At 46.0% G+C, this 11,652-nt stretch overlaps 2 protein-coding genes across 2 annotated transcripts; both read right to left on the reverse strand.

Annotated features, from left to right (window-relative positions):
* Positions 1-257: 257 nt before the first annotated feature.
* LOC127324903 (F-box/FBD/LRR-repeat protein At1g13570) lies at positions 258-2,986 on the reverse strand. The gene is made up of 4 exons (XM_051352268.2): positions 2,709-2,986; positions 1,729-2,583; positions 1,484-1,636; positions 258-673 (listed from the first exon to the last, which is right to left on the reverse strand). The coding sequence occupies exons 1-4, from the start codon at positions 2,814-2,816 to the stop codon at positions 374-376; spliced, it is 1,416 nt and encodes a 471-aa protein (XP_051208228.1). The 5' UTR covers positions 2,817-2,986; the 3' UTR covers positions 258-373.
* Positions 2,987-3,402: 416 nt separating this feature from the next.
* LOC127324919 (F-box/FBD/LRR-repeat protein At1g13570) lies at positions 3,403-6,022 on the reverse strand. Its single transcript, XM_051352269.2, has 4 exons — positions 5,865-6,022; positions 4,897-5,754; positions 4,656-4,805; positions 3,403-3,872 (listed from the first exon to the last, which is right to left on the reverse strand). The coding sequence occupies exons 1-4, from the start codon at positions 5,943-5,945 to the stop codon at positions 3,573-3,575; spliced, it is 1,389 nt and encodes a 462-aa protein (XP_051208229.1). The 5' UTR covers positions 5,946-6,022; the 3' UTR covers positions 3,403-3,572.
* Positions 6,023-11,652: the final 5,630 nt, after the last annotated feature.

Below are 11,652 nucleotides of genomic sequence, written 5' to 3' on the forward strand. Positions count from 1 at the left end.
GGCACGACTGGACCGTTTTCGTCCATCCGGATGAAAAAAAAAGCGTCCTAGAGGCCTTTTCGGGGAGAAGGCCGAAGATGCTCTAAGATATTGTGTGCACGGAAATAACTCATCAACACATCCAAGGTAAGTAGGTAACGCAAGTCCATCATGTAACGTAAATCAAGGTATGCACACCCCATGGTATGAGAAAATAAAGTGGAGCCAAGCAGGAAATCAAAATAAGAGGGGAACATTTGATAAAACCAAGTGCAAAATTCTTTAAACGCAACCTCAATATTGTACATGACTGTCTCACATATATGGAGATACAATACAAGATGATATTCTGATGTACAAGAATCGGTCAGCGATATCATGGGATTGAAAAGCTTTAGAGAACACAAAGCTTTGTAGTTGGTAATACTCTTTCACCGAGGTGTTTTATGCCAATCTCACGAACCGTCTCTGTGAAATATGTTCGCCCTTGATGATCCACATTGAATCTGCAAGCTGGATCCAGAGTTAAAACCTCGAGCACAGGGGCATTTTCCACGGCATATAGCAGGAATTCAAGTTGGCCTGTAGACGCCATAAATCCCATGACATTTAAATTCTTGAGATAATTAAGTCGACATCCTGGAAGGCTTCGGATAGGCTCCCATCCATCATAAGGAAAGGCGAAACTACCAAACTGCAGCAGATAGGGGAAATAACATGATCATTATCTTACTAACCAATTAATTATATACCGCAATGGTAATGATGACTTCTAAACAAAGCATTATCTGGCAGAAATTTAGCTGCTGGGTAGTTTAGTGGTGACAAATCGATGATTAAATGCGAGCAACAATCTTGTGTATGATTGCTTGCTTAACATGTGAAAAGGCGAGAGAGAATTGGGGACATTTTTCATGAAGCAGAAAAACATCATGATTTTTTTAACCAGGAGACAAATAGCTATAACATGTCCCTGAACATCTTTGGTAAGCACATATACAAGAAAATCAAGTTCCATTTTCAGACGCACACAGTCACATAGGTTCCATAATCCTAAACATGGTGATATGGTTAACATGCACAGCCGCACAGGTAAAATGATGCATACATCATATTAGTCAAACTTCAAGCCTTCACCATGGGGTTGGCCCAAACTAACAAACTACATCCTATTATCTATGACACCCAAAGCATGAGGTTTATGTTTGAATTAATGCCCATATTCAGCTTTTATGATCCATTTCCTCCCAAAGTATGTCACAAGTTATGCAAATAAATTGATGGGAACCTAATGACTGAAGCACTGTGTAATTTCTCCCAAACTAGCATCTTAGGCATGGTGTACTGATCTCAGTATGATTTTACAAAGGAAAAGAAACACAAATTAGATGGTCATCAAAATTTGAGATCTTAATGATACAATCTTGAAAAGTATGAATGCAACACGCATATGACTAAATGACAACTACTAGCCAATTAAGTAAGATGAAGATGAGGTACTTACATGCAACTCAAGCTTTTCGATAAGTGGAGCCGCTCTCAAATAAGAGGCTAAAGAGAGAATGTTGTCAGCATCTTCATGAATGATCATTAAATCCAAATCTAAGTATTTCAGCTGAGAAAACTTTCCGGGGTTCTGTAGCAACAACCTAGGCATCTGAAAGATAGAAAGTTAAAGGTTACAACAAGAAAGATGCAAGATAAAAAAAGTTAAATAACAGCACAAAACAGACGAGGCAGCAAACAAACCTTTAATGGTGCAAGAGCTTTCAGTGTCAGGCTTTGAACAGTTGGAAGTGCAGTGGGAAATGTAGTGAGAGCATGATCAAGAGTTAAGTCATCAAGATAAAGGTGCACATCTTTCAGCTCTGAAGATTGACTGAGGTCAATAGGGAGGCACTCCCCTCTATACACGAAAGTTTTGAGCTTCATGGCGTTGAATTGTATTTTGGTTATCTCACAGTGTGCAATATGCAAGTGCAGCAGGCAAGACAATGGATGATCCACCTTCAGTTCATCATAAAGGTGACACCTAACTACACTCAACCACTCAAGATTGGAGCAACTAGACAACATATCCTGAAAATCCTTTGCCGTGACATGTACCAGGTGCAGATCGAGCTTTCTTAAATTAGGGAAACCATTGAAACGGGGCGGCAATATGATAGACACAAAGCTAAGCTGAATACTCCGTAGACGGGATGTGGTTCGGCAGTCCAGAAGCTCGGCAGGGAGTAAATACCGATCACTGCAGCCACGGAACTCGTCTGGTACTAGATCAAAAGCCAGATTCTTTGTCTGAGAGGCCGCGGCGAACCTAATCCAGTTGTCGAGATGGACAACTAGCTCGCGGTCAAACTCGAACTTGACCTCGAAATCTTCCACGAACATGCCGTTGTGTTTCTGCAGGACAGTATTGACGTTCTGAACAAACTCCTGAGTGTACTCTTTCGACCCGGCGGCGGTCCTGCCGCCACACATCGTGTTACCGTCGAATCTCAGTCTGGGATGGAGCGACTGGACGGATCCCCATTCGCTGGATAGGATACTAGTCCTTGTAGCCTCCTTGAGCGCCAACTCTGACAGAACCTTGCACTGTATGTCCTGCATCGGCAAAAAAATCCACAAGTAATTTTGTTTTGACTCATCCAGGAACCACAAAACCTCTGATTTTATTGACACCCAACATCAAGCCAGTGGTGAGGAACAAGGATCTAAGCTCAACATACCTCCGGAAGGTTTAGAAATTGGGACTTTGGTCTTCTCCTTTTGCAGATCGGCTTGCCACCGCAAACGCTTGACCTGGCCGTGCTGCTTCGGCGTGGCATGACTTCCATTAGAATATTGAGAACGCCGCTACGGTTAGAACTGCTCCCCGTCCGTGTTCTTCCGATTTGACGAGGAATAGTAAGATGCCCGCGTGAGGACAGGTATATATATGGAGAGGCTTGTTTGGTTCAAGCGGATGTCCGATTCCTAGAGGGACGCGGTGTCACACCCAGCTTCCCATACGATATTCAGATACCAATTCAAGATATAAGTTCAGAATATGAGGTGTGAATAAACAGAGCAACACATGCACACGCAAGTGAGATCGATTGGCCACAGGCGCACGTGTTAACTTGATCTAATCAACAAATAACCAGAGTACTTATTACGAAAATTGACGCAGCCGATGGATCACTGCCTCGGTATTTTCGTCAGGAACTGCTTACAGGCTGTCTCAAATACTATATGCTAACCTTCATGAAAACATTGCTATGCACGGACAATGCTTACTTCTTGGGATCACCAGTAGTATGTGTTATAACTCTCATACTTTTTCATATTCTCTAGCCCTAAACCCAATCAGGTAACGTAAGTCAAGGTATGCACATCCATGGTAGTATCTATAAACAAAGTGGACCAAGCAGACAATCACAATAAGAGAGGAACATTTAATAAAACCAAGTGCAAAATTCTTTACAAACAACTCCTCAATACTGTACATGACTGATCTCTCACGTACATGGAGATACAATACAAGTTAGATACTACTCTGATGCAGAAGAATCAGTCGGCATGTCGTCTCGTGGGATTAAACCGCTTAGGTTTTAAAGTACACAAAGCTTTGTAGTTGGTAATACCCTTTCACCGAGGTGCTTTATGCCAATTTCACGAACCATTTCTGTGAAATATTTTCGCCCTTGATGATCCACATTGCGTCTGCAAGCTGGATCCAGAGTTAAAACCTCGAGCGCAGGGGCATTTTCCACGGCATGTAGCAGCAATTCAAGCTGGCCCATGGACCCCATAAATCCCATGACATTTAAGTTCTTGAGATAGTTAAGTCGACATCCTGGAAGGCTTCTGATAGGCTCTTGTCCATAATGAGGAAGTGCAAAACTACCGAACTGCAGCAAATAGGGGAAATAACATGATAATCGTCATCTTACTAACCAATTGATAAATCTATCGCAGTGATAATGATGACTTATAAACAAAGCATCATCTGGAAGCAATTTGGCTGATGGGTAGTTTAGTTGTGACAAATCGATGCTAAATGCGAGCAACAATATTGTGCATTATTGCTTTGTTTTAACAGGTCAAAAAGGCAAGAGAGAATTATGACATTCTAATAAAGCAGAAAAACATCATGATCTTTCTACCAGAAGACAAATAACTATAACATGTTTCCGGACACCTTTCGTAAGCACAAATAAAAGAAAATCAAGTGCCATTGTCACACGCACACATAGTCACATAGGTTCCCTCATCCTAAACATGGTGATAAGGTTAACATCGTACTAGTCAAACTTCAATCCTTCACCTTGGGGTTGCTCCAAACTAACAAACTACATCCTATTATCTAGGACATCCAAAGCATGAGGTTCAGGTTTGAATTAACACCCCTCTTCAGTTTTATGATCCATTTCCTCCCAAAGTATGTCATAAGTTAAGTAAACACATTAAAGGGAACCTAATTATGGGAGCATGGTGTAATTTTCCCAAACTAGTATCTTAAGCATGGTGAATGATCTCAGATTATTTTACAAAGGAAAAAAAAAACACAAATTAGACAGTCATCAAAATTCGAAATCCTAATGATAGAATCTTGAAATGTATGAATGCAACACGCATATGAATAAATGACAGATACCGGCAAATTAAGTATAAGATGAAGATGAGGTACTTACATGCAACTCAAGCTTTTCAATAAGAGGAGCAGCTCTCAAATATGAGGCTAAAGAGAGAATGTTGCCAGCATCTTCATAAATGATCATTAAATCCAAATGTAAGTATTTCAGCTGAGAAAACTTGCGTGGGTTCTCTAGCAACCCAGGCATCTGAAAGATAGAAAGTTAAAGGTTACAAAAATAAAGATGCAAGATAAAAAAAAAACTTAAATAATGGCATAAAACAGATGAGACAGCAAACCTTCAATGGTGCAGCAGCTTTCAGGGTCAGGTTTTGAACAGTTGGAAGTGCAGTGGGAAATGTGGTGAGAGCAAACTCAAGAGTTATGAAGTCATCAAGATAAAGGTGCACATCTTTCAGCTCCGAAGATTGAGTGAGGTCAATAGGAAGCCACTCCCCTCTATAGACAAAAGTTTTGAGCTTCACGGCATTGAATTGTATTTTGGTTATCTCACAATATGCAATATGCAAGTGCAGCAGGCAAGACAGTGGATGATCCACCTTTAGTTCATCCTCCAGATGACACCTAACTATACTCAACCACTCAAGATTAGAGCAACTAGACAACATATCCTGAAGATCCTTTGCTGTGACATGTACCAGGTGCAGATCGAGCTTTCTTAAATTGGGGAAACCATTGAAACAGGGTGGCAATTTGATAGACACGAAGCTAAGTTGAATACTCCGTAGACGGGACATGCTTCTGCAGCCCAGAAGTTCAGCAGGGAGTGCATACCGATCATGTCGACCACGGAACTCGTCTGGCACTAGATCAAAAGCCAGATTCTTTGTCTGAGAGTCCGCGACGAACCTAATCCAGTTGTCGAGGTGGACAACCAGCTCCCTCTCAAACTCAAACTTGACCTCGAAATCTTCCACGAACATCCCGTTGTGCTTCTGCAGAACAGCATTGACGTTCTGAACAAACTCCTGGGTGTATTGTTTCGACCCGGCGGCGGTCCTGCCGCCGCACATCGTGGCGCCGTCAAATCTCAGCCTGGGATGGACCGACTGGACGGATCCCCATTCGCTGGACAGGATACTGGTCCTCGTAGCCTCCTTGAGCGGCAACTCTGACAGAACCTTGCACTGTATGTCCTGCATCGGCAGAAATATCACATGTAAAATTCAGGCTCATCCAAAACTCTGATTTTATTCACAGCCAACACCAAGCCGGTGGCGAGGAAAAGTATCTAGGCTCAACATACCTCCGGAAGGTTTAAAAATTGGGACTTTGGTCTTCTCCTTTTGCAGATCAGCTTGCCACCGTAAACGCTTGACCTCGCCATGCTCCTTCTGCAGTTCTGCACGGCGTGACCTCGCCGTGCCGCTACTGTTAGAACTGCCGATGGCTCCGCTGCACCCCTTCCGTGTTCTTCCGTTTTGACGAGGAATAGGAAAGATGCCCGCGTGAGGACAGATATATGGAGAGGCTTGGTTGGTTCGAGGCTTAGAACGGATGTCGGATTCGGAGAGGGACGCTGTGTCACGCGCAGCTTCCATACGATATTCAGATAGCAGTTCAACAGATAAGTACAGAATATGAGGTGCGAGAAAAGCAGATCATACAAGTCAGATCGATTTGCCACAGGCGCACGTGTTAAATTTCTAATCCACCAATTTGGAGTAAAACACCAAAGCATGCTGGTACTGTTATAAATTGGTAGATCATACAATGACCAATGCTACAAGGACCTGAACTCGAGCATATTGAGATCCTGTTAGTTCAAGTTCAGAGCCAGACGCAGCCGTGCCACAACACAAACTAAAAAATCAAAAAACGTTGATCAAAGGGGGATGGATCCCTTCCTTGGCTGTGCATTGTTAGCAAGAAGATGCGACCTCTCCAATCTCCAGGAGTGGATTAATACGCACAAGATAGCATCCCGTTTAATTTAGCTGCACCTGCGACTCGAACCCGGGTGGGCAAGCTCAGTGCTTGGTTTTCACGAACTAAAAATCAAAGCAACTTAGAATACACTAACTGAAAGCCTGAAAACAGCAGGAAATTCAATCCACGATTTGCTGAACTAGCATATGTTTTTTTTTAATAAAAGGCACGAAACTGGCCAACTTTAAATTAACAAAACCACCAACGATAAAAACGATACAAAGTGTTGAACCCGGCTTACTGATCGAAACCACACACCCACACGAACTACCAAAGAAGCTACAGCCGGAAGCGCGACCACCAGGCTCAGCCAAAACGCTTACGAGGACTCGGAGCAGAGCTGGAAGCTACAGTGTCGGGCCGGAGCTCACTTGACAGCGAGCCATTTTCCACGCGTGCCGTCAACAGAACCCCTCCGTCGCAGAAACGCCGCCGGAGGCCGACCACCACCGGGGGCCAACCCACGTTGCTCGCAGACCGAAAAGCAGCACCAAGGAAGCTCGACAAGGAAAGGGCACGGAGCAAGCATTGCCGAAGATCGCCGAAGAATCACCTCCGTCACAACCATCGGAGAGCCTCGTGTTGTGGGCTCCAAGACGGTGTCTTTAAGAAGAGCACGACACCAGACACCAGAGTGCCGCCACCGCCCGATCCGAGGATCTTGGGTTTTCACCCGGAGGAAGTAGAGGGACAGAGATTAGCCTCACGGCGCCTTCAGCAAGGGAACGCCGTCCACGAACGCCGTCACCGGGGCCCAAGGGGCAAATGTTTCCCTTTAGCAAGGTCACTGCCAACTACACCCCACAACTGTAAGGGTATATTTCCCCTATGAGTGGTTTGGTAATTAGTGACAACCCCTATGGACTAATGTTTCCATTGAGTTTATATGAAGAAATATTCCATAGGTACTACTTGTATTCCATGTGTTGGATTCAAGTATAGATGTCATGAATATAAAGATATACCTTGTGTATTGGCATCAAGATCATTGATTTGAAGACATATATGTGATATGATCAAGAAGAAGAAATGAAGATGGAGTTCTTATGTGGAACTCAATATTAGCCATGCTCTAGCTTATGTGATAAGCAATGAATGATCAAGATCTTGAGAGCTTGATTCCAAGTGAAGAATTCAATTTATGGCTCTAAGTCGGTGTCATGATAGTCTCATAAGTTGAGCGATGGTTGACTAAGATTTAGAGCATGCAAACAAATGAAGAATTCTTTATACACCACAAGATAGTATGATAGAGCATGAGAAGATACAAGGTTGACCAATACAAAGAGTGAAGAATAGATTTAAGTTTGGTCAACACATGAAGCATGAACAATGTGCCACGTGAAGTCACGTGGTATGTTAAGCCTTGTCAATTATGCTTCATGAACTAACCCATCATATATGTGCTCTTGTGTTGTCTATGTGGGTTAGGTATCTTTCCATGGGCATGCATCAAAAGTGAGATCTCATATAGCCCATGAGAGGATGACGACAAGTGGTGATCGTCATCAAGGTTGAGTTGGGAAAGTTCAAGTTGAGCATCTCGAGAGGATCATATGCTTGAAGCTTGCCGTCCATTTGGTGGTAATGGACATGTGAAGATGTGCATCAATGGAGCTTTCCCATCATAGTGTATGGGAGAGCATTTGTGAGTCCTCACGAAGTAACAATGATCAAGTGAGGCATTCCGGCTTGAGTGGAGCTTGAAGAGTTATCATCAAGATCAAGCAGGATGCGCAAGGCAAAGGTATGGCCTTGATAGGTTTTCCTTTTACCGGTCTCAAGGTGGTTGATGGGAGACCGGATTATAGGATAGATAGCCGCACTATCAAGAGGGGCTTGCTGTTGGGTAACTTGATCACATCGTCTTAGGGAGCTCAATCATTTGCATACTTTGCATATCCCTATTGCTTCTTAGTGTTTCTCTGTGAGAGGTTCTTGAGCTTGTTGCTAGCTTTACAACAAGCTCAAGTTCAACGAAAACGCAATCCGCATGCATCTTCTATTGCGTTTTCGAGTTTGGACGTCTTCACCGTTTCTTGACGGTGGGAGACTCCCTCTCTAAAAACATCTAAAAATATCCTATGAGGAGTCTCCATATTGGGGTTCTATTCGTTGTTATCTTTCCAACAAAATTGGTTTCATGTCAATCGGGGTCTGGACACAAAAGTTATCACAGTTTTTGTATAACATATTTTCCTGCTGGCCCGGTTTCTCGCCCGGCGTGACCGGCCGTCCCACCGGATGGCCCGGTTCCAACCGGCCCCTGGACTGGTGCCAGTCGGGGCCATGTTCTGTAAGACACAGAAGGGTCCATGTCATGGCTCGTTCACAGGCCCGGTCTGGACCGGCCTGGTCCGGTCAAGCGCCCGGTCCGACCGGGCTGTGGACCGGACGGCTCGGCGCCAACCGGCTCCTGCGCTGGTGACATCCGGAGGCTATTATTGCACGACAAATCATGCCCCGGTCAAGGCCCGGTCCCAGCTCCGGTTTGGACTAGAAGGCCCGGTCCCTGGCCCGGTCTGACCGGCACCTGGATCGGACGGCCCGGTCCCTGGCCCGGTCTGACCGGCACCTGGATCGGACGGCCCGGCCCCAGGCCCGGTTGACCGGCCTCCTCGACTGTGCTGAGTTGAAACTCACCCAACGGTTATATTTCTCCCTAAACTATAAATAGGCCTTCTTCCACGTTGGGCTGGATAAGTTCTTACACTCTCTCTCCTCCATTGTTGACTTTGAAGAACTTGCCCTATCTCTTGATTCCCCCATGATTCTTGCTCATTCTTGAGGGATCTAAGAGAGGAGATCTAGATCTACAATTCCCACCAATCCATTTATCTTCTAAGTGAGGGGAACCCTTTGGATCTAGATCTTGGAGTCATTTGTTGATTTCCTATTTGTTCTTCCTCTCTAATCTCATTCTAGCATTTGTTGCTTTGGTGAGATTTGAGTGTGAAGGATTTGAACACCTCTAGTGTTCTTGCTTTGCATCATTGCATAGTATTGAGCTCTCCACCACGATTAGTTTGAGTGAGAGACCGTGATCTTGTTACTCTTGTAGGGAGACCTCCTAGTTGGCTCGGCGGCTGGTGCTCCGGTGGTCTCTTCAAGAAAGATTGTGAAGAGGTCCGGGTTTCTCCTTCGTGGAGCTTGTGAAGTGGTTTTGGAGCTTGCAATCTCCGGAGTGGAGGAGAAGCTAGCCATAAGGAAAGGGTCATTATCCTTCGTGGGTTTGGCTCGGAGAATAGGGTGAGCCTTCGTGACGTTGGGGAATCCTTCGTGGGACCTCCACCCCTCCAAATGTGACGTACCTTCTTGCAAAGGAAGGAAACACGGGAATACATCCTTGCCTCCGCGTGCCTCGGTTATTTCTATACCCGAGTTTACTTTCCTTGTGATAGCCATCGTGTTTGAAGTACATATATCTTGCTATCACTTGTGCTACATATATTTTGTGTCTATCTTGCTTAGTTCTAGTTGTTGTTATTGCACTTAGTTGAGCTTAGCATATTTAGGGGTTGTGCTTGTAAACTAAACGTTAGTTTAATTCTGCATTCTTACAAGCCAAATCCGTAAGAGTTTTAAACGCCTATTCACCCCCCCCCCCCCTTTAGACAACATATTGTCCTTTCAACAACACTCAACTCGCCGACCACCACGCCACCCTCACGGCCGTGGTCACCAGCCAGCACCAGAGTCATTGGCTCACCCGCCAACCAACATGACTCCCACCATCCAGGGCCGCCGCCCCGGCGTCCCAGCTCAGAGAACAGCCGAACAGAGCGCTGCGAGAACACCACACGCCGGTGTAGGAACTCGGCCACCACCACTGCTCCACCACACCGGCAGGGGCAAGATCCACATCCAGAGCAGCAACCTACAGCCCCCATGGCTGCCAGGTGCCATCCAGCTCTGGAGCAACGGACGGAGGCTCGAATGGGCCTGGGCCCCTGCCCCAGCCCGCACGAGGACGGCCAGATCTGGATCCGCCATGCCCACTGCCCCGCGGGGAACATCCACTCCGCCGGCCCGACGCAACGACGTCTCCGGCCAAGCCCATCCACGTCAGGCCACGCACACACCGCCCTCGGCCATGCCGCCTCGAGTTCGCGCCGCCCGCCGCCGCCCCACGCGGAAGAACCGCCGAAGCTGCCACGAGCACGCCATAGAACTGCCACGAAGCCGCCACGCCGCCGGGGAATGGTCCGCCGCGCCCTACGCAAGCGTTGCGCCCTCGCCGACTGCGCCAGCCTGCGCCGCCACCACCACGCGAGGGGGAGAGAAGGCCCTGTTGCCGCCGCCGCACAAGCTTCGCCCGGCGACGCCCTCGGGCGGCGGCAAGGGGGAGGGGAGGGGCTCGGGGGGGGGGGGGGGGGGCGCAAGGAGAGGCGCCGCTGAGAGCTCCCAGGCCGCTCGCGGGAGCGGCTCAGGAGCTAGGGTTTTTTTCCACTACCATATGTTCGGTGTCAAAAAATAAACCTTTCAATTGCTGATTACAGCAACGTGGTAACATCAGTTCGCAACATTACACAGCCACCATGGCAAGAACAAGGGAACTTCCTACAACACTAGAGGATCCCCATTACTAGACAAAGGCTAACAAGGACCTAACATACAGGGATACACCCATCAATACTCGGTCGGAAAGTAACCACGCCCATGGACAACCATCGCGATAGCAATTCTAATGTCTATAGGATTATAACAACTGTAACTCACTCACCAAAAGGGTGATAATTATATAGGTGTTGGTTTTTAAATTAAAACATTTTCTTCTCAGTCGGATAGACCGAATACTTCTTGCTTTCCACCATAAAATTTCAACTCGGTCCATGTTCTTCAGAAATATTTTACGCTGTGATAAAGACTTCAAGATAAGAAATATTGTACTCCCTCCAATCCATTTTAATTGACTCTGATTTAGTATAAAAATAAAACATTTTCTTCTTGGTCGGATAGACCAAATACTTCTTGCTTTCCAGCGTGAGATTTCAACTCGCTTCATGTTCTTCATGTTCTTCATGAGGGAGGGGGAACCTCGTTCCTCCGTTCTGGCCTAGTAGTTAGGGTTAGTTTTTGTCTCCTATGGTGCGTCGTTGGGGTGG

Source organism: Lolium perenne, chromosome 1 (assembly GCF_019359855.2).
Source record: "Lolium perenne isolate Kyuss_39 chromosome 1, Kyuss_2.0, whole genome shotgun sequence".
NCBI classification, from domain to species: Eukaryota; Viridiplantae; Streptophyta; class Magnoliopsida; order Poales; family Poaceae; genus Lolium; species Lolium perenne.